This window comes from Ambystoma mexicanum, chromosome 13 (assembly GCF_040938575.1).
Source record: "Ambystoma mexicanum isolate Mex_15411 chromosome 13, UKY_AmexF1_1, whole genome shotgun sequence".
Lineage (NCBI taxonomy): Eukaryota > Metazoa > Chordata > Amphibia > Caudata > Ambystomatidae > Ambystoma > Ambystoma mexicanum.
This window is the reverse complement of record NC_090938.1, coordinates 735,970,548-735,997,611: the sequence shown is the minus strand read 5'-3', so window position 1 is coordinate 735,997,611 and position 27,064 is coordinate 735,970,548. Positions and strand designations below refer to the sequence as shown.

General features: G+C 45.1%; 2 protein-coding genes across 2 annotated transcripts in view; one reads left to right on the top strand and one right to left on the bottom strand.

The window, feature by feature from the left end:
• Positions 1–10,179, bottom strand: part of NELFE (negative elongation factor complex member E) — a 317,928-nt gene extending 307,749 nt beyond the window's left edge. Inside the window, exon 1 of the mRNA XM_069635004.1 lies at positions 9,980–10,179. The gene's annotated coding sequence lies outside the window, so the exon portion shown is untranslated. The remainder of the gene's footprint in view (positions 1–9,979) is intronic.
• Positions 10,180–10,545: 366 nt separating this feature from the next.
• The window catches only part of SKIC2 (SKI2 subunit of superkiller complex), a 403,793-nt gene continuing 387,274 nt past the window's right edge, over positions 10,546–27,064 (top strand). The window contains exons 1-3 of the mRNA XM_069635003.1: positions 10,546–10,633; positions 11,387–11,508; positions 15,557–15,666. Coding sequence (XP_069491104.1) covers positions 10,615–10,633; positions 11,387–11,508; positions 15,557–15,666 — 251 coding nt within the window. The 5' untranslated portion in view covers positions 10,546–10,614. The remainder of the gene's footprint in view (positions 10,634–11,386; positions 11,509–15,556; positions 15,667–27,064) is intronic.

The following is a 27,064-nucleotide window of genomic DNA, read 5'->3' as shown; positions in this document are numbered from 1 at the left end:
CATTGCTAAATTGTTTATCAGCCAAATGTTTCTTTTCACTGATGGTTTCTAACACAACAGCGTGTGTTCTCCTGTTGTGAATATAGCTATGGTTTCTTCTAGTGTAAGATTCCCAGATCCAGAGCCTCTCCTGCGTGGTAGGATGGTTTGTTTGGATAATGATTTGATCCCTAATCAGTTAATCAGCACCCATGCTGGTCACAAACTTGCAGGATATTGCTGGAGCATAACATGGAGACAAACTCCTCTATACTCTTATTCGGTGCTTGCCGCCTTGTATAAAAATTGTATCTATTGATGCAAATACTAGTTTAGGCATATCATAATTATCCAATTGATTTAATGCTACCTGGTAATTGTTCTCTTCACCCTCCTTGTTCAGCTGTAAGCAGAGGAATCTATTGTAATTTCCGTTGTCCTTCAGGGCCCAGGGCATTCAATAGTAAAGATGTATTTTTCTCTGCTGTTAGTCCGTCTTGTTACACAGCGTTTCATAGTCCAATATTATTTCTGTTCCTTTCTATGGAATTGTTAGTTCCGTTGGTGTTGGCAAACAAATGACTGTGGAGAGTGCACTGCAATGGGCACTGTCAATATTCTCAGTAATCGGGTGGTCTGTGCTTAGTATCAATGTAGATCCGTTTTTGTTATTGTCCATCATCTCAGGCATGCAGACTATGGCTCAGCGGTGATGGGTGTTATTCTGCATTCATAAATTGTCTGTTCTGAGACACGTTAATATGTCCCCTTTGAGCACAGATCGAGGAAAACCTAAAGACATTCCAAGTAAGGAAACTATAACAGAAGATTTAAAACTACAGAGAAATTCCCTAACTACTTAAGAGATATGGTACAAGAGTAGAGGGTGAAGAGAGTGTCGCCCTAGCAGGGGTGTTGCTAGGTCTGGAAAAGATCAGGGGCTAAGCTAATTTCAGGACTGGCGGGACTCGGGGCTAGCTAGCATTTTGGTTGTAGCACCCGAGCTTCTATCCAGGGCTACAACCAAAAGACCCAGGGCTATAGTCCCCTCAGCCCACCCCCCTAGTAACGCCTCTGCACCCTATAGAGCAAAACATTTGAAGGCACAATTCAGCGGCTGCCTCAGCAAGCGTTATAGCTCTCTTCATTAGTGTGCTCACAAAATTATTAAACAGTCCAGGTTAGAGTAAGGCAGGCATGCGTGTCTACAGGTGCAATAGCACAATGCAAATCCTAATGAGGAATGCAACCGTTTCTCGGGGATGGGTATGATCTTCGAGACTCATGGCCTGGGTCCTTTGGCAGGTTCTATAATGCTCTGATCTAGCAGAGCCTGTGCCTCATTTCGAATGCTTCTTAGTGTTGGACAATGTGTTTTAGTGATTCACTGATGTGCAGCTTTATTTGTCTAGTCTTGCCACTGAACGCCAAACAAGACGTGGTTATCATGTCTCATGCCATTTGGATACATTTTAACAGTATGAAGAAAATATGAAACACAACATGAAAGAGGCCCTGTGGTAGCTTAGTAGAAAGGAAAAGCAGTTAAAATTACTTGTAGTATATTTGTGACAAATTCAAAATGCCCTGAAGAAGCTCACTAGAATCCACACAACTATTTTGTAGACCACTAAGCAAAACATGTGTTGGCAGCAATAATGTATTTGTTAGCTGACAGAATGATTCATTTTTTTTTGGCAGCGATGCATGTAGCTGTCAGCTGGCAGAGATTCATTCATTTGTGCGTCAAATAACAGGTGAACACCCGATTGCAGTTTTGTAAGCAAGGAAAGATATAGTTTCCTTGGAAGATGTGCACAATTCAGAAGGGTAAAAAGTTAATGTGGTTCATGTGTGAAATGATTCATCTACACGAAAAATAAATGAGAAATGGTATTCAATTGCATGGTTTGAGTGATTTCTGGGAATTTGTTTAATCGGTTTTATTCTCAAGTTTACCCTGTCCTCGACATAGTGAAGGAAAAAGCTTGGCGATCACGTCTGTCTGTGGTGCGAGATGTCATTAGACAGTAGAAGATATGAATGAATACCCCCTTAATCTTCGTGCAAATAATGGGAACGTCAATTCTGGCAACATTTTGCACTTGAAGGTAAAAGTGAAGGCACTGATTCAAGGGAGAGCAGAGGTGGGTCTGGCAGAGTAAATAACTATGGTGACTGGTTGCAGCTTGGGTACCCTGGACAAAGATGCATATTATTTTTTAAATAACACATTTATCGTGGCACCAGTGTCAATAAAAAATGTAAGTGTATTGTCATTTACTTGTAACATTAGAACAGGGCTGTGTTCAGTAGCCGCTGGGTTTCCCAGAGAGAATGCATGGCCCGTTTATCGCTCATTACTGGAGGATGACCGTCTCATGATGCAAATGCAGCCAAATTTCGATTTGGGGGTTTTCATTAGCTGCTGCGATCAGAAGGGCTGTGGGTGCATTCAGGTTAATGCTTGCATTTACAGATCTCCTGGGCAAAGATGGGCTCGCCGTAAGGAGCGACTATCATTCAGGGATTGCTGAGGTGCTTTAGACACTCTGCAGATTGAATTGAAATGTTTCTTGTGACTACATGCGTCGAACTTATGTCCGAAGGCTGGATAAACACTGTCATGAGGAAAATCATATCCACATTGTTAGCATGCTCATCCGGATAGTTTGATGCATTTTGGTGTCAAATTTACTTGGTACACTAGCATCGGCAAATGGCGAGTTACCTTTGTCTTATCCCTTGCTTTTGCCTGGGCATCTTTTTCTATCACTTTTTCGGGCTACAGTGCAAGATTTTTCTATATGTTCTGCGAAAAGAAGTGCTTTAAGTGTTTCTCATTTTGCCTGTGCTATGGTGTCAAAGATGTGGCACCAATCGTTAACGTTTTTATGAGGTGGAAAACGTGTTTTGGACTGCCTTTCGAAACTCAAAAATTATCAGTGGAATCTTCTGGAAGTTCCTATATGATGTCACACTCTGTTGTGCAAACAGAGCGTTTTATCACATGCCTTGTGTGTTTATCATCTTGCAGGACCACTGTGATGCTGGAAATGCATAGGAGGTACAGGGCCTCTGTATCCTTGTCCTTTATTGTTTCATCATGTATGTTCTGTCTTGTTTTCCACGCAGGAGTTCATGTGGGACTCCTCGCGGTGCGGCTCTTCCTCTTTTAGTTTTGTTGAACAGACTCTTGGGGTACCCTTTTGGCACCCATGGGTGGGAGTACAACCCTGTACTCCTAGTGTACGTTATTGGGCACCTGTGTAAGGCCCACAGAGCAGGGTATGGGCTGGTGGCAGCTCTGTGCTCAAATGACAGGTACCCTGCGCATCCTCCATTTTGGGATGCCCAGGCCCCGTCATTGGAATCAGTGGAATCCTGATGGAGACAAGATGGCCCCCGTGGCCTCTTGCTTTCTATCGCCCGTTACCTTACTTTTCTCGAAGTCCCGGGAAGCCCCGTCTCTGTCCCTTCACCCTGACTGGCTGTTGGGTGGAAGTTCCATATATGGTGTTGTGGGGAAGTCCAGGCCAGACTGGCTGGAGCCTTCCCAATGATTGCATGTTGTGGGTACGCCCGTGGGGTGGGACCTGGATGAATGGAGTGTGTGACGTATACGCATTTCATGTTATGGGCGTCTAGTATCTGGTGTTTGACACAATGACCGAGACAGCCCTGCCCGAAACTGGTATGAATGCAGTGCATAGTGCTGAATGGCAGAGTGCTTGCCTGAATCCACATTCTGTGTTACGAGTGTCTGGATGGATAAGAATGGCCTGAATGCACTGTAAGCCGATAGGCAACCAATCATACAGAAGGGCATTCAGGCAGCCAGAGTGTGACCCCGCAGAGTGAATGGGAGATCAACAGTATATCTGGGGGCCTCTCACTGCTAGAAGTCATTCAGAAGCTGAAGTTGAAACTGATGCTTAACTTTGAAGTCCACTGGAAGAAGAAGAACTGCTGCTGCTATCCTTCGCTAATCTGAAAGCTGCTGTGCCTTCAAGGAACTGATCCAAGAGAGGACCTTGCTAGGAGACCTCTTCCCGAGCTACGAGGGACCATCATGCACCAGCTGATCTTTGCCAAAGCTCCCTGGTAGACAGACCTACGAAAGGGTGACAACCGGAGACGGGGACTGCCGCGGAACCACAAAGAGACGTGCCCGGACATTGAAGTCCATCACCGTCGACAGCCGCTGTCGACGAACGGAGCCGCAGTGCTCCTATGCCGAAGAACGTTGATCCAAGGACTCCCTTGCTCATCCTCACGACCGTTGTCGTCCTGCCAGAGAAAGTCAAGGCTGCTGACGAACGAGGAGAATTCCCTGAGTTTCCCGCCATCTGAAGACCGCAGAGACGCTGACGACTCGACGGCCTTGCTGGGCCGAAGTTCTTCATTGACTCCTTGCGGCAACAAACAATCTTCGTCGGGTTGCACCGCACGCCTCTGCTTGCAGGACCGTTTTCGACCGATCGTCAACGAGGACTTGAAGAACCGAAGCTGCTGATGCAACGACAGTGTTCACCCTTTTTCCTCGTGGGATCTCGGCAATCCGTGGCGCCTGCCTTAAAAGGAACCAGCCGCTCAAGAAGGATCCGTCGACGACCCGATGTCGAACCCTGGTATTCCAGGTACATTGGGGTTGTAGAACTATTTAGAGGGAAATAAGACTCTTGTGAACAATATGGCTTGTAAGATTATATCTTTATTTACAGGTTGCCCAGGTGGGGGGATCCTCATACAGAATTGTGCCTCGTGGTAGGGGCTCAGTATTCTGTTAATTGTTCTAACCAGCTGCTTTCCTGCTATGTCTATAGTTGGTTCTCTTTATTACATGATTTATGTGACAGTTAAACTAATTCCAGTTGATGCACTTTAATGAAATCTGATAGTAATTGTGGTACCACGTAGAATGGTGTATATATTTGTCATTGTAGATTAACTGAGCACACAGTGAGTTATTGTGATTGTGTATATAACCTAACCTTGAACCTTAATTATATAAAGACTGTTTTCATTAAAATAGTGTGTGGACATTTCTTTGTGGGTGCTTGGGGACTACACTGTACTTAAGAACCTGCCTGCATCACCTCCTGAGAGCTAGGCCTTGATTTCTCGGCCATGTTTTACCAAATAGCTAATCTTGGCTGGGGTCCTCTGTGCCTCTCCTTTGCCATATATAGAGCAGGAATACAGACATCATCCAAAAACTTGTAACATTATTTCACCCACTGTGGCTGTAGATTACTAGAGTATGTTATGTCAAAATGTGAAGAGGAGCCTGCAATTGTAAGGCATTGAGGATGGGTCCACCTGGAATCGATGTGGAAGATGCACTCGGGGTAGATGATGACATTTCATCAAACAGAACGAGATCTGGAGGCACGTGCGAGTCAATGATGATCAGGGTAGCATAGATGAATAAATATATATTCAAGTTACAGGAGCTGGGACTGTATTTCAGTACAAGAGCAGGACATGGTAGCAGAAGTCTTGAGTGCCTCCATGCCACCTAACCGTTTTGCAAATGTTTTAATCCTATACAACCAAGGCTAGCCACACATGTAGCCTCACGGAACACAACACACGTGGCTTGTGCCTATTGCTAAAATTACTGGACAGCATTAGGACACTCAAAATGTCCTTATTACTGTGCGCTACAGTCAGACTACAGACTGCTGTAAACCCACATATACACATTACCTACCAAGCTGCACTCAGAGCTAAAAGGCGATTTACAAATACCATAACATGTTTTGCCGTACAATTTTTCCTGATGTGCTATTAGATCACCTGAAATTAATTTATATTAATATGAAACTCATGGTGATGATGTTATTTTAATAGTTGTATATTTAATCCATGTTTTTCATTGATGTCGCTGCTAGCAAGAGCATAATGGTGTTAAAGGCATGTTGTATTCGAAAAGATTAGAGCTTCTGAAAAGTTGTTATTGAAGACACTCATAGTGGAGGAAACAATAAGACTTAAAAAAACACCTTCATCCAAGCCGTGATGAGTCTGATAAGGACTTATTTATGGTATGGATGACAAGATTGGTGGTGTGATTTGCAGAAAAGACAAACATTGTACTAGAATGATTCAATTTCTATTCCAGGAAAGCATTGATGACTACGTACGAGCACTAAGAAATTACGAGAGACACTATAGACAAGAGCAAATCTGGATTTGCGTACAACAATTGAGATTGCTAGGAGTGTTGAAGCATCAGAACTGAGTGTCAAGGTGCATGAAGGAGAACATAAAAAGGATCTTCATGCTATTGGGGTCAGAAGGAGAAGAAAAAAAAAGAGCGAAGGAGACATACAAAGTTCATATATGCACAAACCTAGAAGTGACAGGAGACATTGAAGTGCAACAAGGAAGATCATCTTGCAAACAATAAAGAATGTCCAGCAGTGGAGAAGGAATATTCAAATTGTGGACGGAAGGGATATTTTTTCACGCATTTTCTACGTGAGCCATAATAATCGAGTACATTATATAGAAGGCAATGTGAACTGGAGAGATGAGGTGCAGCAGATTAGGTTTTTATGGTCAAGGAGGGACCAGAACTGGATGAGCGAGAGTGGCCCTCCTGCACTGTACTTTTAAATGGACACAAGAGAGTTATGGCAGATTTGTATTCCAAGTACATTATATTGGATTTTAAAGATGTGTATGTGGAATGCAAAGTGTACAGGCCCGATATTCAAACAGGGAGATATGGAGGGTGAAAGGTTGATATTTTGGGGTATGTGTTCTGTGATATAGACTACAGAGGCAGAAAAACACAAGCTAAGGTGTATATGGCAAGCAAGAGAGCACCCAAACTGGGATGGACTCAGCAGGGTGAATTGCATATGAAATTACAGCCTGGAGAGAAAGAACAGGTGCTGGGCATAGGGGACCAAGAAGCACAGGGAGTAATTCATGAAGAATTCAAGAAGGAGTTGTGTGTGTTTGGTAAATTTGAGTATGAGATAATACTGAAAGATGGTGCAGTACCGGTGATAAGCAAGGCGCGCAAGGTACCAATTACAGTTCGGAAAGAATTAGATCTACTATTACAAGAAATGGTTACAAAGTAGGTAATTGAACCTATAGAGTGTGGAATGGAGTTCACCTGTGGTTTAAAACCAAAATATATAGATCAGATGGAAGGGTAAGAATGCGTATAGATTTGAGGAATGTGAATAAACGTGCAGTGGCTGATTGTCACAAATTGCCAATTGCCGGATTTACAAGAAATGTTAGCATTATTAAGTAAAGCGAAGATATTCAGCAATTTGGATATGACAAAGGCGTGTCATCAAGTAAAACGTCATCAGAATTCAAAACGACTGACTGCCTTCATAAAACCTTATGGATTGTTTCAGTTTAAGTGGATGCAATTTGGGTTGGCAAGTACATGCATAATTTGTTCAGAGGCTTAAATGGAGTGGTGGCATTTCAAGGCGACATATTTAGTTACCGGAAGTAGGAGACGGAACTCTGAATTAAGTGTTGGCAATATGATGCTAAAAGCTGAGAAATGCAAGTTTGGAGTCGTGATCAAGAAAGGGTATTGCGTTTGAATGCATAGAAGTAGAGGAAACATTTTTTAAAAGGAAATAAAAGGAGATAAAATTGCCATTACCACAAGAGTGGGAAATGATATGCGTTAGGAGTCGATGCACGCAGATATGGTTTGGGGGCAACAATGTTGCAAAAGGATAAGGGTCAATTGCGAGTAGTGGTGCATGCATCAAGAAATATCACAGGAAGTAATCAGTGATAGAAAAAGAGGCTCTTGCCTGTACTTGGGCAGTGGGGAATTTCAGGATGATCTTGTGGGGAATGGAATTTAGGATAAAAACAGACCACAAACCCTCGATACATGTCTTGGCGCCAGGTGACGGTATACATTTATCAGAGAAATTGCAAAGGCTGGTGACTAAACTACAGGGGTACAAGTTTCAGATAGAATACATACCTGGTAGAGACAACGTACAGGCGGATAGCCCGTTGAGGTTACCAATGAGCAGAACCTCCATGATCCCAGTGAATCGGAATGAGGAGCAAATAAGTACAGAAATCAGGTGGCTAAGAGGGGTGTTAATGAGTATTCTATCAATGGAAGGCCACCGGAAAGGATTGTGAGGAGAATGGAGTTCGATGTGGAAGATTTGGATGAAATTTGTGTTCAAGGTTAATGTGTAGTCAGAGGTAAAGTGTTGATTCCTCCAAGGTCATTAAGGACACAACTAATTAAAGTTGCGCATCAGCTACAGAAAGGAAAATAAGAACAGACTTTTGGTGGCTGAGGATAGATTCGGAAATTTAAAAAAAAAATGTAGTGAAGTTGTTTGTTACTTGTCATAATAGTGACAAGGTGAAAGGAACAAGGATGAGTCCCACGATTCTGGTTGATTTTCCCATAGGCGCATGGAAGAAAATTGGCATAGATATTGCAGTACCATTTCAGGTGTTACCGGAAGACTGCAAGTATTTGGTGGGTGTGATGGATTACTATTCCAAGTGGCTAGTTGTACGACCGATGAGAAAGGTGTATACCAGGAGTGTTATGATGTTTTAGGAAAACGGATTTGCCGACGAGGGAGCACTGGACAAAAAAGCAGCCGGACAATATTGTGCAATTTTAATCAAGTGAAATGGTGGAATTTTTAAGAGAACATAACTTGGTAGATATATACCATCAGCAATCAAACGCGATGATTGAAAGATGTAATAGAAGATTGAAAGAACTAGTACAGATGTGCATGCAAAATAAGTGGAACTTCAGGAGGGAGTTGTTAGGGTATTTCGCTTTTTGCCATACCAGACCACACAATGTAACCAATGTGACGCATTTCCAGCAAATGCATGGGAGGTTGCCATGCAACAGGTTGTGTCCGGGATCTATGAAAGATGAAGGTAGACAATACAAGTGTAATGAGGAAATGCAGAGGGATTTGTCAGTAAGAGTAAAGGATAAAACAGAGTCACCAAAAAAAAGCATACCGACGAGGCGCAAGAATGCTTGGCACATATGGAGTGGATTGGGTAAGAGTAAAGTTACCTGGAAAAATAGTAAAGGGATTGTCAAGATGCTCAAGTTCCAAAAGGATTAACAAGTGCACTGGAATCTGTGTGCATTTGAAAAATTGGGATAGAGCAAACATGAATAGGATTACGATGGGTCAAGGTATAAGGTGTGGGTGAGAGCAGAATCAGCGATCCGTTGCTGGATCTGGTGCAAGAGCCAAGAGTGAATGAACAGGTTAATGATAAGAAACAAGTAGAGGGACTCAGCACTGGGAATGCACAAGACAAGGATGAAACAGAAGGGCGATGACAAACCAGAGGAAGAACAAGATTTGTTTTAAGGGGGTCCACCAATGAGGTACAAAGATTACATACTGTGCTAATAAAATGTTTTCTTCCAAGTTGTATTGAATAGAAGAAAAAAAAAGCGAAGTGTGTAGTAGACATAGTTCACGCAGGTTCTCCTGCGAGCGAGACCCGTGTGAAAATCAAATGTTCGGAGGATGAATTGGGGATGTCGACTGCTTCTCTCCTCCGCTCCTGTCTTATTTTAATATAATACGCAGTGGTTTATTCCTTCTACAGACGTCTTCAAGTATTCTACCTGTTGGTTCCCAGTCAGGTTTGGGGACTCTGCCACCCCTCTCCACTCCCCTTCTTTAACAAGCACATACATCTCAAACTGTTGACTCTCGGAGTCACGTGAACGCAGATGTTTTTGTAGGGTGGTGCCACTGGACGTACACCATTGTTTTGAACGCGCATGAAGTTTACTATGAGGGATGATCCCATTGAACTCTCCGCCTTATGAGAGAGACAACATCAGTCCTAGGAGGTCGACAACTGCAAATAAGGGAATGTTGAGGAATCACTCTCCTCTTCCAATGCCTTGCTCTTTTGCTTTTCCATCTGTCTGCACTGCTTTGCCCTTATCTTTCTTGTTTGCCTGCACCTTAACACTCACCTTTCCGCTGCAGATGCTGCTACTGCGGGAAGCCCTCTCTCCAATGTAATCAGACACTAAACACGCGAAATTATGACGCACGGGTTCTGAATCTTGCCTGCCACTTCTGGAATCGGGCACCTAGCAACAGATGTGGCCGCTGGACATAGAGACTGACCGAGCCAGTGCGCCCCCAACGCAGGCGGTAACGGTGCTCCACAGTAGCGGCCATCACGGAATGTATATAAATACACACATTTAATTAAATCAAACCGTATTTTTCAAAATAAAAACACGGTTTCATATATCTTCTCCAATAAAAAATAGTGAGTCGTTTCAAAAGTAAAATTCATGTTTTGACTTAAACTAAGGATCTCTGCATTTTTCCGAAATCCTTTTTTTGGCCACTAAAGAAGAAGGCATTCTCCTTCAAGACCGCCGCCGCTTTTTTTTGACAGACTTTCTCGAAATAACCACTTTCTTTCCTTACTGTACTTGCACCACCCTGTTCCAAGATGGCAACTGCTCTGTTCACCTCAGAACGTCTAAATTTCCAAATCCATTTCCGCCCCGCAAAGATTGCTCCGGTACCGTTTCCAGGAACGCTTCCGGGTCAGCTGCAACTTTGTGCCATGTAATACAGTGAAGAGGGGCGAATGGAGCTGGAGCGACTGAGTGAGAACTTGCTGGGGCATAGTTGGTTGGGGGGTGCCAAGCAGATACAGCGGGGGTCAATGCAAGAATGACAAAAATCTTGGAGGCATTCAAATGATGGGCCTTAAAATAGAGCCAGTGGAAAAAACATTACAAAGCAGGTGGTACAATAAACGGGCTGTGGGGAATTCATTCAAAGTGTTCAATACGAACGTGGGGGAAATACAATGAAAATGAAAAGGGTTATTAAACGGGGCAATGCACAGGGAGCTAAATGCCAATGCAGGGTGTGCAATATAAAGCCTAATGTGGAACGGACTATGCAAGTGGTAGGGGTAATGGAATGAATGGATATGGCAATAAAGATCTACACAAGGTGGGCAACTCAAGAATGTCCAAATGCATGGGAGGGGAAGCTTTCATAAACGTTACAGGCAAAGGTACCTGCTATACTGAATGTATTACTAAAACAAATTATGGGCCGATCAGATTCCCATGTAAGAAGAAAGGTGGGTACCCTATTTAGAGAGGCCGTATGCCCACCTACTCAATAGGGCAATCGATGAATCCGGTGTGTTAGAACACAGACGGCAGAGACTAGATTCCACTTTAAAATATACTAATTTCTCCCCATTGTCATAGCTCCATATGTCGGAGAGAGAACGAACGTTGCCCCCCACACCCTCTCTGCTCCCCTAAAAGTTTTTCGCGTTGCCAGTTCCACACTCAGGATCCATCTTCTAGAAACGTGTTCATTGTATTCCCTCCTTGCAGAGCTCCCACCGAGGGATCCGTTGGATCTACCCCTCACCATCCTCGAAGTGGGCTGCGCAGGGCGGTTTGAACTAATCACTGAGCCGGAGGAAAGAAATGGCGCTGTCTTCCCACTTTCCACAGTGAGTGCCAATGGAATATTTGTGTTTGTGGTTGGTTGTGTATCCTCAACTTCAGGTGTGGGATTGGTAGTGCCTGGAGAAGTTGCAGGGGCTGCACCCTGGGTTCGTGTAGTAAGTCGGGCTATCGGCTGATCACTGTTTATTGAGTTTTTGTTAATTGTTTCCTGCAATACATGGTATAATTGTTCGTGCCCTGGAATTTTTGCTCCTGTGTGTTGATTGCATCCTAGGTTTACTGAGCCCCCTATTTGTACTCGTGTTTTGAAAATCCATACTGTTGATTGCACCCTAAATGTGTAGAGCCATTTTTGCGTGGTTGTTACTTGAGATTCATTCGGAGTGCTCTGGGGTTGTTGAATTTGTTGTGTTGATTGTGCCCTGAACGTATTGAGTAATTGGTCATGGTTATACCTGGGGTTGACAAGCGAGTGAGCTGATAGAGTCCCTTACAGATGGTGCGATGTCTCACATAAGGTTAACAACATGGGCTGAAAGTAAACTGTCTTCAGAGGCTGGTGCCCAGGCCGCAAGATAACAAAAAATAGGTAACTGGGACTAACTTCAATGATATGTTACAGATTGGAGAATCGCAATTAAATGTTAGGATATTGAACCTATGGTGTCTTTGTGGATGCAGATCTGGTTTACCTGCCCCACTGCCAGTTAATCAGGATACCATGAGCTTCTGGGGGAAGGAGAGAAAAGGCAGAGTACCTCTGAGGAGGTGCAGTAGGAAATTTGACTTTTTAGAGACCTCAGAGATGTGGGCGGAGAAGGAAAGGGTGGAGTCAAAGATGACCCCAAGGTTCTTAGCCTCGCAGGTGGGGGTAGGAGGAGGGACAAGCGAGGCCGGCCAGAGAGTGAGGGGAAAGGATGGTGAAAGAGTGCCGATGAGGAGGATCTCCGTCTTGCTGGCATTCAGTCAAAGATCATTGGCGGCACACCAATCTTGAATGGCAGTTAGGCAGTCAGAGATGAGAGAGGGAGAGGAGGTGGCAGAGGGCAGCCTGAAAATGAGTTGAGTGTCAGCGTAGTAATGGAAATATGAGCAGAAAGTGGCAATGCAGGGGGCGAGAGTTACCAGGTATTGGTTGAAAAGCCAGGGCCAGAGGTTAGACCCCTGGGGAACACCACAGGTAGAGAGGAAGATAGATGAAAGGAAGGACCCAAGTTGGACCTGAAAGGGTTGATCTGAGAGGAAAGCGGTCGCCAGGCTAGAGCCTGATCAGTGATACCCAGGTTTTCACAGAGACGGTTGAGCATGATGGTATGGTTGACGGTGTCGAAGGCAGAAGAGAGATCGAGGAGGATGAGGACAGAGGGAATGTTAGAGTCAAGGTTGGAGAGCAGATCTTCACGGATGATCAGGAGAGCAGTTTCCGTGCTTTTGGCAGCTCTGAAGCCAGACTGGTGGTCATGGAGACAGCCAACAGAATTGGAATGAAGGTTAAGCTGAGAGATGGCCAACTTTTCCAGGAGTTTGCCCAGAAAGGGAGCAATGGAAATTGGGCGATAGTTAGCTGGACAAGGAGGATCAGCTGTGGGTTTCTTGAGAAGAGGATGCACAAAGGAGTGCTTCAGAGGGGAGGGGAAGGATTCTGAGGCAAAGAAGTGGTTGCAAAAATCAGCAAGAGCCGGAGCGAGGGTGTCGATGCGGTCCTTGATGGTTTTAGAGGAACAGGGATGAACCTGTTTTGATGAGGCTTTCATAGATCGGACTTGTCTAGCGACCTCGTCAGGGGAGAAAAGAGGAAAGGACAAGAAGGATGGTGGGGGGGTGGCTAAAGGAGGGTCAGCAAGCACAGATGGAGAGGGGAGAGGAGGGATGTGGATGGAGAGGGTGGACAGGATGTCCTGGGTTTTTTAAATGAAGTGAGAGGTAAAGAACCTGGGAGGCAACAGGAGGGGTAGAGATTGCAGCAGGGTTGGCTAGCGCCTTGCAGATTTTAAAGAGTTCGGCCGAGTTGTTAGATGCCGCAGAGACACAAGCTTGAATGCAGACTCTCTTCTTGGTGAGGACAGAGAGTTGGTATTGCCTTCGTAGCAGGCAACAGGCCAGTTTGTCAGTGGATGAACAGGAAGTCCTCCATTTCCTCTCAGCCGCCCTACACTTAAGTTTATAAATGTAATTACTTTATATTCTGTGCCCTTGCATTGGCTTTCATAATTTTTGTTGATGTGTGAAAGCTGCACAACTTGACGCAAACAGATCATAAATTCAAAGTTCGATATGCCAGGGATTCTCTTCACAAGCACTATTAATGCAGTCCCCTTCTCCCTTGAAGCACAACCAGCAACCTTCTTCATCTCAAACATCTGTGTGGATAGGTTTGCATGGAACATTTCCCAGTGTTTGGTTTTTTTACTCACTCTGGGCATGTGCAGGCCTGAGATGCCAAAACGTTATAGCATTTGATGTGCCTAATCTACACCTGTGCTTGTTTGACCTGTTATAACAAAGGCCTGCCTTCGACTTATCACCCCGACCTCTGTCAGTTTTCTATCCTTCGACATTGACTGTGCAGCAAAATGCCGTGCCACTCCTCAAGATGCAAGCCACCCTAAATGTTGGGCAAGGAGCTACCGGTAAAGAAAACCAAACAATGCCACGTCCGTTTCCGATTCCCAATCCTGCCTTGCTCGTTAAGAAATGTAAAGAAACATTGTGTGGATGGGATCAGAGTGAGTGCTGTCACATTTTAACTAACAATACATGCAAGGCAGCGTTTTCCAATATATGTTTTAAACACTGCAGACACTTAAAAAAATCTAGAGTTATTTAAAAATAAAATCCAGCATCACAGGAACACAATGTACACATAGTTATAAAAGCACTTAACATCAGGAAATAAGTGAATGGATACCAGTGTGCTAAATAAGATTTTGAAGTGGGAGTATTTTATTCCCCTTTATTGTAAAGTTTGTAGTAAACTGATTTTTTGGGGAGTAAAAACGTCAGTCCCATTCCCAATGGGAGTATTTTTTTATAAGGGAGTAAAAATATGTTTTAAACTGTAAAACAGAATTGTTTTCATAATCTTTCCTTTCACCTAGTTATCCATGCACATTAAAAGTTATAGTTTACCTCTTTTTGTCAGCCATTAATAATAGTTTTTTCCCTGTGATACAACGTGCACTATTGGTCCAAACATGCCCATGGAGCTGTATGGGCGAAAGCAGCAGCACAAGGTCCTATGTGTCCATTTTCTATTTTTTATGGGAGTATCTTTACTCTCTATTTTCAAAGGCTGTAATAAACAGTGACTGCAATTGCCATTCCAAGACGTCTGCCTCTGCTTCACAAGTACATTTGTTTCTGTTTATGGCAGAGTAGTGTGGCAGGCAACAAAGAAAGTGGTTGTGGGGTAAGCAGTATGCAACGATCTGATTGCGGAAAAAGCCACCTCGTGTCTCGGACGAGATTACTAGGGTCTATGACAAGTAGTAAAATGAAGCGTGTGGCTTTGGGTGTGCTCTGAAATTGTTAATCTCTGGCATTGATTGTGCTTTGATATTGTTTAATTGGTGGAACGCACTATTCCCTAAAAGTGCTCTGTCGGTGCGGTTGATTATCTCCTGAGGTACCTGATCAGTGGTGGGGTGTATAATCTCCAAGTATTGTCATCTATGGTGGTGGTCTTACCCCAGTGTTGCAGGGTGTGTGTTGATGGCCTTTCCCTGAGTTTATGTTGTTTGTTAGTTGTAAGTTCATGGAACTATTCAGTCTCTGGGTTTTTCTTGGCCACAGGTAGTGATGTTTTAGTCTAACGTTACTGCATGTAGAGAATTGGTCTTGCTCAAACGGGGTTGCATTTTGTTCATTTGATGAATTGACAGTGCTTAAAACTACTTGCTGTGTCAGTACTGTTGTTTTTGTCCAGTGTATTTTCTATGTGTGTGCTGCAGATACCACGAAGACATTAGATCTGTGTGGTCATGATTGCGCTCCATTTGGATGGGACACACCTCTTTGATCCATTCCTGATTTGCAGATAATTTTTCTCAGATATACCAATGTGAACACATTAAACATTCCTTTTCTCTGCAGCTCCCACATGGCCTACCACCGTTTGCCGTTGACCTCCTTACAGAGACGGAACAGCGTTTCCTGTCTGACCCTGAATGGCTACCTATCCATCACTTTGAGAAGTCCCAGAGGTGAGAGACAGAATTCAAGATATTCCAGACTTGCACTCTAAATGATGCACTGTGCCACATTTGTGTGGTCTTCCTTTTTTTCTATACATTTCAAGTATATTTGTGAAGTGCTTATCTAATGGCTGAGGGGAGTACTTTATCCAGAAATCGTCTACACAAGGGATAATGCAGATAGCAAAATTACATCGCTGAGTGGTTTACTTAGACTTGATGACTATGCTTGTTACATAAACCGGTTTATTGAAACATAGAATGTGGATACCAGGACCAAACAAAAGAATACATTTACAATTAAGGGTTTTATGGTGGTTTCGTTGAGACAAATTTGTCAAGTCGACCGTTAATAGCCAGGGTGGTGGTTGAAGGGGGGTACGGTCCGAGGATCACTCATGGGAGAGTAGATGGAACCTGAGGGCGTTCTAGAAAAGTAGGTCTGTTTCTCATTCCTGCAACATGGCTTGCAGTGCTGGAGAATAAAGGTGGTGATGGGCATAGGCAAGGGACGGCAAGGTAGGCTTATATTACAGAGGACTTGGGAGGGGGGGTGAAACACATGGGTGGGAGATTAACTGGAGATAGTCCACCAAGTGGATGGACCAGCACATTGATTTTTCAGCAAGGCAAAGGAACTTAAAAAAATAAGCGGTTTTGCATAGATAACTACTCCACATGATTGTAGGTATGAAAATGTCAGTAAGGATCGTTGCAGGGTTAGAGGTTGTGGTTAGCAAAGTTTTTAGAATTTTATTGATCGGAGTAAAGAGGGTAAATCCCACAGGGAAGTTGGAAAGGAAATCCTGTCTACGAAGCACTAACGCCGAATGACAGTTTAAGCAGGGATGAAGGTTAGATGCTGACACATCGATTGATATTCAGCAGATTAAGTCTGGCAGTAGGATCGTGGAAATGATACACTGATGGAATTTAAGGTCTTTGTCAAGGTGGAACCTAGGCTGTGACCTTTGGGGAATAGGGATAGGCGGTCAGGTTGAAATATGGTAAGCATCAGGCAGTGTCATGCCATCCAGTACCAAATGGCAGAGAGGCAACTTCTGGTGTAACCAAGTGTCCTAAAACGTACTTATCCTGAGAAGAATGTAACCCATGTAACCCCCTTGCAGGGACTATTAAAAAAAAATAATAATAATGAAAAGGTTAAGGATTCCCGCCACGAGAAGCTGCAATGTGAATCCTTAAAGTGATAGAAAAAAAAGATTGGAGTAAAGGACCCCCGTTCGTGATCATGCAAGGGATACTTAACTCTAATTTAAAATAAATTCTGTTAAAGGCACGAGTGGAGCACCGTTAACGGTTTCAACCCTTCATCAAGAGGATTGCCTGCCATTCTGCTGTGCGCCCATTCCTCGCTGCTGCCCAGGCCTTGAGGTTGACAACCCACGGGCAAGCAGGGAAGCACCTGAAATAGCACTTCCACCCGCCAGGTGGCCCACAATCACTGCCGTTGGCCCTGGGCATTCATTATTACTGGTGCTCCCCACAGCTGGGAGGGCCCTTTGTTTTCAGCCGTGCCGGGGCTGTGTACAATTGGAAGGGCCGCCCTCCTGTCACGTGGCCCACCAGGAATCCCTAGGTCACACCTGGCAGATGTGGCCCAAATATAAGAGAGCTGTGGGGCTCCCCAACGCTGCATCTGATTGCTGGGCTGCACCTTGCATACACAGCCCATCCCAAATAAAGACTTTGGTGAGCCCACACATTGCTACTGCTGTTGCTATCTATCTTCCACAACAAGAGAATCATCACAAGAGAGCTCAATACAGAAGAACATCAAGAAAGACCAGCAGCAAGGACCTGGCGACAGCCCTGGCCAGGCTGTCTCCGCAGGAAGGTGGTTTTATGTATAGTTTTTTGTACAATGCACTTTGTATATATTTTGTACAGACTTTAAAAACTTTTAATATTTGAAAGGACTCTTTATATTTTTGCTTTTAAGATTTAGATACGCAGCTGCCTAAGTTATTTGTATAGTGTCTCCCGAGTTTCCCCCTTTTAAAATAAAACCCTCAAAAAGCCCTGCTGGTGTACCGGAAGAGAAAAAGTATATATGAGCACAAAACAACTAAAAGAATCGTACACCAGCATTCCTTTGTCCGAGTTTCCTTTTTTGTGCCAGTTACTTTAACCTAGTGTCTGCTTTCCTTGGAGCTATTTGGGGAAAATCCTGCCCTAATCTTTGACTTTTCCTCCCTTCCCCATATTGCAGCAGGGCTCACCGGGGTGATCTTGGGCTCAGGTAAGCAGGGTTGGAGACAGTTAAGAGGTGGGTCAGGTATTCAGTAGAGGTATATAATAATATTGTGTGCCCACCTCTACCTCTCTCCCTATAAGTTGCGTGGTATGATTCACCCGCTAGAAGAGCATGAGATGAAACCAGACGCTGGAAGAGGGAGAACTCTTCCCTGTCTATTGAAAGAGCTGTGCAGCCCTGTGATCAAGTGAGAGGGGTGAAGAGGCTGAGAAGAATGGGGCTACTAAAAGTCAGAACACCAGATGAGAAGAGCGTCCTTTACCTCTGGGTATGTGAGGAGTCAGGAATGAAAGTCAGACACAAGTTAGTCATGCTTTTTCGTTAAAGACTTTTATTGAAAATAAAAGGGGTTGGCAAAATGCCTCTGGCCTTTCTCTAAGAGGAAATGTCCCTACCTTAACCAAAACTAAGGATCTGTCTGTGTCAGAATTTCCAAAACAAAAAAACTGTTCTGTGCCCAAAGTTCTATTGTGACCATCACACTTTAAACTAAATTCTAAGGTGAAGATGGAAATGTCTTTAAGCTTGAGTGGTTTGTTTATTTCTAACTGTTTTATGTTAAGCAATATCCTTTTAATTGTTTTTATGTTATGTAACTTTGTAATCTTAAATGCATTTCAAAAAGATTGATCATGCAAAATGTTTTATATGCTGTAAAGGTTTTTCTTCATTGAAAAGCACAAAACAAATAATAAAAAAAGCTTGGGTGGTTTAGAAAAGTGTTCATAAAGGAAGAGTAAATGACTCCAAAACAAGTTCTTCAAGGATAAAGGTCCTTGCTCCAGAGGGTGGTTCCCTACCGCTGGATTCCTCTTTACTCACTGATGTTTCACAAACAACTGTTACTTCAGCCTTTCTTGGCCAATAACAACACTGACACACACAACTGTCAGGCTTTGTACTTTTATCTCTTTCAGGACATCTGGTATACATTTCTGGCAGGGTTTTGCTCCTTTTCTCCTGGTTAAAACAATCCCTTTTCTTAGTCCTGACATTTATTCTCAGGACTTCTTTCACACACTTGTAATACACTCACACGTAATTGCCTGGTATACTCTCCTGCTAGGGCTTCTTGTATTCACACACTGTAATTGCTTGTTATACTCTCTGGTCAGGACGTCTGTTCATATGGGGTCTCTGTCATCTCCCAAAGTTGCACATATACTTTGTTTAATAAATTATCTTCTCGATATATTATCCTATTCCACCACGCCAGTCTCAACCTGTAAGCCTTTTGATCCTCACAGAGAGACGCAGCTCTCTCCCACCAGTAGCAGCCATCGACTCTCTGCCTCTGCTCTTTAACATTCCCGGTCAGAGGTATATGCGAGCAACAACTAGAGCGCTCGCTAGGCTTGTGATCTCCTTTGGTCTGCACTGCTCGATTCTCCTTCCTCGTCCCAGTATTTTGGTAATTCTTGGAAAGTGAGTCAATGTTAAGATGGATTTCTAAACTCTGACCTGGTGGGCAGAAGTTTAGGAGGCCGCCCTAGTTTAGTGCAACAGGGGAACCTTCTGGACAAACCAGACCAATCTACGGTGGCTTGGACGCGGCCTACACTAAGTCTCACGAGGGGTGAGAGTGATTAGAAGCTCAAAATGAGCACACACAGTAAAACTCCACAGATTACTCTTAGATGTATCAAGAATACATTTATTATAGCCCTTAGAATCAAAACATAATTAATACACGGTTATGAAGTAACAATACCACACACAATCATACACTTTCTAACATATATACAATAATGCGATTAGCCTAAGGCTGATGATGGGGGGAGAGAATAACCATGACCTATAACAGCAAAGGGGTTAAATCAACACAGATCTCAGTTTAGGCAGTCCTTCATCAACAATCCCTAGCTTATGTAGTCCAGCCCTACGAAGAGAGGAGCCTAGCGCTCAAAATACAGTAGTGCGTTAACATCCCGTGGTCATGCGCAAATGAAAAAAGCGGGTTCTCTTCAGGGGGCTGTAGCTGCCCAGGAAGGGACGATGAAGAATACGTTCCTTTTCCTAGAAGAGGGTCTACCCTTGAGGACAGAGTGACTTTCAGGGTTCGGGGGAGTAGCTGCGGAGCGCAGGCTATCCCAGCCAAGGTGAGTATCTTTTGAGGGACACAGGTGCGTAAAAGTGAATGGATGTGCCAGGGGGACACCGGTAAGTTGGGAAAGTACTTGCCGACCCTCGACACAGTATTAACCCTGCAGTTTCAAGATGCTGCGACTCTTAGCGACTGCGGTACGAGATGATCGTCCGTGATGGGACGTTTGCTTTTTTTCAGCCCTTGTAGGAGGAAGAAGGTTCGTTCCAGTCCGGCTCGTCTCAGGACACGGTAGGCAAGAACTGCAGGCACTTCCAGCGATGTTAGCCACAGCGGGGCGACACAAAAAACAAAAAGTTCTGGCAAGAGAGTGCCCAGGACCACAAGCTAGCGATTCTCCAAGTCTCGCGTCTCAACTCGGGACGGTAGCGTTCCTGTGCGATACCCTGGGATCGAGCTGGTCAGTTCACTGGATGGCCCAGGACCACTTCCAAAGAGACTCTTTGCGAGGGTAAGGAGAGGCCGAGAGTAGTTACCACTATTCCAAAGGGGTGAAGCGGCCCTACAGGCTTTCTTGGTTCGTTGAAGAAACAGAGGTCTGACGGGACAACATCAGGATGCCAAACCTTCCAAGCACGTCACTGGCGTTTCCTCAAGTCTGCGTTCTTATTAAGGATACGTGGATTCTTACGAGGTTTGGTGTGAAACTCAGTAGATCAATCTGGAATGATGCAGATCTCTGATCCAAGATTCGGTTCGTTCTCAAATCTCAGATAGCCAATGGAAAATCTGCTCTCTTGCAAGCACAGCAGACCTGGGCCAATCGTGGCATGCGGTGGTTCCAGTCATTCATGACTACCAGACATACTGGCACCAATAGTGTGGATTGGGACCAGACAGTCCCAACCCTCTTCCTGGGCACTAGCACATGTGAACTGGAGGAGCCCCCCGAAAGTTGCAGTTTTCGCGGGAGGCTGCATGCCTAAATAAGGAATACCCGGGCCTCTCGACCTGGCGGCAGGCAAAGTGACAAAATGGCCAAAGGACAGAACAAAAGACTACGTGGCACGGCCATTTTCGGCACTGGCCACAGTCTTGGGTCAAAGGCGGTAAACACGGTATGGTCCATAAAAATTAAGTAAAAAACTTTGAAAGTAAATTGCTGCCACCAATTCGTTTTAGGCAAACTTGTACAAACACCAAAAAATCCTTACAGGGTGGCTATGGCCATAAAACAAAAGGACCCCTATGCACAGTACTGTAAGGTACTTGGCACATAGATAAAAAGTTACCAAGAAATACCAACAAAGTCAAAAACTAAGGGAAACATAGTTTCCCAGTACTGACAGCCTGAAGGACATGTTGGTTTCCCCATAACAAATGAGTGAAAGCCCGGAGAAGCACAGCTGAAGGCTGAAGCTGAAGGCTGTGCTCCACTGGAAAAAGTCAGGTTAGGTACTCTAAACAAAAGCAAAAAGATTGTTGGGGGCGGGGGTCAGCTAACAGTCCATTTTTGACAATTGACTTGAAGAACTTGGATAAACATTCTCAATGGTTTTCAATGGCAAGTTGGTCCTGCATGATGAATAGATGGACCTGGGCAAGGCGGTTTCATAAATTTCACAAGGCAGACCAAAGTTAGGTTGGCCTACAGATCTGGGGAAAAGGTTTTCCCTATTCTTCATAGAAGGATGAATAGATGTATGACAACAGGCCGTAAGGGTATTAGATATGGGAGGGTTGTTTTCAAGGGAAAATGGGTGATACCATGTTTTACCGGATGATGCCACGACCCTAACGGCTCATCTTCCTCGTGGCAATAGTTTCAGTATTAAAAAACGGGAAGTCAGCTGGTGTTATGTTACTGGCAGAATGTGGTGAGGTGCCTTTAGTAGGTTCAAGAGGGAAGTGAGGAGAACTATAACTACATGCCATCAAGGCATGAGGAAGGGAAGGGTCATCCCCAAAAGGAAGAGGGGAATACCATGTCTCATCCAATAGTGTCATAGGACCTCACTGTGAGTTACCACCCCCCATGGGATCCTCTCTCAAACGGCTACCCCAAGGGTCAGGATCAGGTAGCGGCTGGCGTCCCCTGGCCACTTGAGAAAAAAGCCACCCAGGGGAAGCAGTGATGACCCATTGGATTTGTCAGTGGTTTCAGCCCCACACATTATGAAGTGGTAAATTACTTGGTGGAAGGTTTCGTCATGGGTTTTTTATTTGTCTTTTAATATGGGTTAACCGTATAATGCCCTTCTCCCCTAGAGACCTCTCACCACCCTTTTCAACCACTCCACACACCATACTATATACCTATCCATTTCCCAATCATGATGAAACCTACCACGAAGTAACGTGCCACTTTATTATGTAACTGGAGGAAACCACTGAGTATGGCTTTTGTAATGTGCATGACCACTTCTACCTTGTTCAGATGACATTTTGTATACCCGTAAGACTTCCGTAACCATGCAAGCCTGTGTCGCAATATGTGAACTGTTTCTCCTGGTGACAAAGAAAATAACATACTTATTTATTCATCGGTTCCCTTGAACTGTTCCAGCATTATTCCAAGATCCCTGTCATGATTAAGTGTGTTAGGGTTATGAGTGCCATGTGTCTACCCTCTTGGGCGTCCTGTGTGTCTATAGATGTAGTGGGCTTGTAAGCATTCCCATGACTGCCCCGTGCCTGTTATGTCTTGATGGTCGTGAAGATTATGGGGCCTCTGTCCACAAGTTCCACTCAGAAAGATACAAAGAACTTCCTGAGCAGTCCTTGAGGCCACAGGTTTTTTGAGTGCCGAAGAACGCCAGGAACCAGGAACACCGGTGACCCCTCGACCGCTGTAAAGCAAGCAATGGGTCAGTACAATGGCAAACAATACACTGAATAGCGAGGTAACAAATATCAAGGGGCTTACCAAGGGTCTGGGGACAGGAAGAACAAAGATGAGAATGGAGGGGTTCCGTGTGGCTGCAGAGTGTAGTAAGCGGCAGCGGGTAGGCGTAGAGTGTTGTAGAAATAGGCACTGCAAGACCTGTATGGAAAGGGTACTCCAAAAGGTAACAGAAGAGGAAATCCGAAAACAGTCCGTTAAGAGTTTCAAGGTCAAAAGCCAGCCAAGTTCGTCGTAACCAGGGGGTAATCCAAAGGAATCCAAAAATAGAGTTCAGAGGTCCTGAAACAGCAGAGCAAAACAGTATCCAAGGGCTTGACAGAGGAATCCAAGAAGAACAGTCCGTAGTCCAGGTTCAAGATGTGGAGACAGGAAGATGCCGAACAGTGCCTGATTGGGTCAGCTGTGAAGCACTGAATGAGCGTTCCCTCTCCGTTTTAAAGGGGCCTAGGAGTGTCACATGACCCATCACGTGACCGATGACATAGCACGTTTCCTTGTCACATGACCCAAGTTTTCAAAACGCTGCCGGGTCTTCCTGAGGGCGTGACGAAGCAAAGGAAAAAGCCGGCGTCTCCGTCGACTGTCTCCAAGACGCCAGGGCAGCTGCCAACTTTGCAATGGGTGAATATGACCATGGCGCGTGAAGGCATGCGTCCCCAGCCAGCACGATCCTCCCCGCAATGAGAGACAATGAAGGACTCTCCCAAGTAGGGAATAAGGCCAAGACAGAGTGCGGGTGAGCTTAAATGGGAGTTTATCGATCAGAATATGGCATGCAAAGAACTCTGCAAACTCCGAGAGCGCTCTGTCTGACAATAGCAAAGACAGGCGTATATATTTACAAAAACGTCATAAGAACCTACACACTATAGGGGGCACAAGTTCAATGGGATTGGGTGGCGATGACTAACTATAGGTGCTGCTGCGATGTGGTTGGTCGTGGCTGGAGAACGTCACTGGTCAGCCTCGTGGGTTGGGCTGGGCCTGGCAGGTTGGCAGAGTTCATCCGGGCGGTGTTGTTGTGCCATCGCGGCCAGTGTCAGAGATGAATGTCTTTTCCTGACTTACTTGCCCTAGGCCATGCACACCGCAGTCATTCAGTCATTGCAATATTATCTTCTTTAGTAAATCTTCCAATAGGTTATTCTACAGGTTAATGCAACACAGGAGGAATGCACCTTGTGAGGGGTCTAATGGTCATTCATCAGGGCATGGTTACCAGCGTCCTGTTGACAGGAGTCATACGTTGAGGGGCTAAGCTTCAGGGCATGGGACGACGGTACAAGCCTCCCTGTCTTGTTAGATGTGGTTGTAAATGTGCCGCTGTGTGTTGCCACAGTGTTGGGTGCCCTGATTGCACAGGGCCATAAGTCTAAGATGATCTGGTGGGTTGTGGGGTTTACGAGGGGGCGCCTTTTGGAAGGGTGGGTTCAGGCAGAGGTTTACTGCTGTGCTGTAAATAATGCAGGTGGCGGCCCGTGGCCTTGGGTGCTGCAGAGGGGGCTACACATCTTTGAAGCGGCTCCAGTCTAGTTGGGGGAGGTGGGGCAGCGCGGCGCGGGCCTCTGTTCTCATGTTTGGCAGTCTCCGGAGGGTGGGAGGGGAAATGGCCTTGCACATATTTACAAAGGTATCTTCCTCGCGTGTTGCCGGTTTTTGGAAGCGAAAACATCACAATCATTAGAACACTTTATAATATTTGTTTGAATTACTTGAAAACATACATTTCATTTCGCTGGAGGTGTTTCAATTATATCCAGTCTGAGCACCTTATTCGTACACTATGTTTCAACAATTACAGTATTTAGCTATATGCATATACATCTTGTAGTAAGTGAGGTAGCATTGCGGTTGGTCTAGTACATAGAAAATGAACCGCCACCGTATGTGACGGTGGTGGCATGCAAGGGGCTTAGACATACTCGCGTGACGAGTGCATTCTCGCACACCCTTCACATGTGCCCCCTGTATGGTTACATTCGTTTTCTTGTGTACTCTAGCAGCATTAGTTCAGTTATGGCGCGGTACCGCGGGGTGTACGGTTTTCAATGATACATCTAAGGAACACTCCCCCGGAATACTTTTATCATTTGCACACCCCTGTAGGGGTGTGGGTCCTTCATGGCAGGTGTCATACACAATTTTACAGGTTTCTTTAGTAAACGTGGTTGTATGGAAAGGCTGTACATGTTAGAAGACATTCATATTTTGGGTACCTTTCTGCTTTCATCGGATGACCGTTCTACAGATCTTCCCATCACCCAGGCCTTGCTGACCGGGTCATTCTGGGAGCAGTGATACACTGCGGAAGGTGAAATGTTACAGTGTTAGTATCTTAGGCTAGCTCATGTCCGTCCTGTTCGTGTGAACGTGCTCACAGCGGATCTACCAGGGTGCTGCGGCAACAGGGATAATTGAAACTCTCCGAGGGTGGGGGCCGCGCTACAGTGCGCTATGCTCACACCATCTTTATTAGACAAAATGGTTTCTGAGGCCTAGCTAAATTCAATACGTGTGGGCAATGTCTTCAGCAGGTGAGCCATCCACCACCTGGGCCCGGGTGGTAAGGAGGGGGCACCCGATGAGCCATGGCCCTCACCTGGGGTGGAGATGTAGGCCAGGGGGGGTCTTTTGGACCGCTCCTCCCCTACATTTCCCCCCTTTCGTTACTTAAGTAACGAATACTTTAACTCCTCCAGCCTTCTGCATTCTGCTTCGTCCATCACTGCCTCATCCCATGCAGGTGTGCCTTTTATGGGCATCCATGCTCTACACACCCCCCGTAAGCTTTCCCCTCTTCTGGCATATTCATCTGGGGTACAATATCCGCCATCTCCCGCCAGATCTACCCACACCTCTTGGTACCATTCTAGTACGCGGGGCTCTCTAATGGTGGTGTGCCATGCTTTATCTACGATATCTTTGTCGTGATAGATAGGCACCAGCTGATATCTTGGTGCGTTATCTGTTCCTGTTTGTACCTGCATGTTATGCATTGTCCCACGGGTGTTGCCCATTGTCACCATCATCATTGCACCATTAGGTACTGCGTTAGCACAACATCGAAGACCCACCTGGCACAGGCAAAAAATAAAAAGGAGGAACACCACAGCTGGCATCAAAAATTTCACAGTTGTTCCAAGCCATGAGGGGACCCAGGAGAAAATGTTGTCGAACCACGTACTGTCTTCTGCTCCACCCTCCATTTTCATTTTTTCTCCTAGGTTGTGTACTGCTTCGATCACATGCATCTTCGGAAGGTACGAAAGTGCAGCAAGCACTTCCAATTTTTCGGCAAACACCTCCATCCATCGCCATCAACAGGTCCAAGACATACCTGTTTTGCATTGTCATCAGCCGTAAAGCCCTTCCACTTTTATTACGTTAAACCCTTCTTCAGTGTCATTGGCCAGCTGAATCAGTTCCCAACGTGTTATCTGGAGCCATTTTGCATTTGCCCTTGCTTGGACACTCGAGATGAGTGAGGCGAAGAATGTTTCAGCTGAGCTGAATAATCGATATCTGTCTGGGATCTGAGCCAACAGTTCTGATGATGCCTTTGATATGTAATTTGATGCTCTTCTGTTATGGGCCAGCACCTCTCCCTTGTTTCCGGAAGACAGGACATACATCTGTGACTCCGCAGTCGGCTGGGCTGCACTTTGTTGTATGCGTTTCTGTGTCCTTTTGCTTCCATCGATGTGGCTTTCTGGTATTACCATTAGGGCTGAGTGCAGAGTGGCCATTGAGCAGCTGCCACTCCAGGACGGGGGAAGGTGCAGGTATGCCTGATTGCCGCATACCCAGTACGTGTCCATTAGGGCCGCTGTCCCTTTTCTCAGATCTGGGATGGTGAGGGTCTTGTTACAGTTCTTGTTTGTTCCCATGGCGGTTTTCCCCTCTCCTTTGAAACATAGTTTATAGTCTATTTCGCTCTGTAGTTTGAAGGGTTTTTCAATGGCGGTTACCCAAGTTAGTTTTGAAATGTGTTCCTTCCATACTGGTGTGCACGTTTCTTCTATCCACTGCAGTTTCTCCGGTGCCACACCTCTCAGTGCTTCAGCTTTACACATTACTTCTTCATCCTTCCACTTGTTGTCTGAAAAAAGTGTCCCCTGTATTACAAAAAATGGTTCCTCCAGCCATACCACCCCTGCCGTTTTTGGGTAGCAAGTTTTCT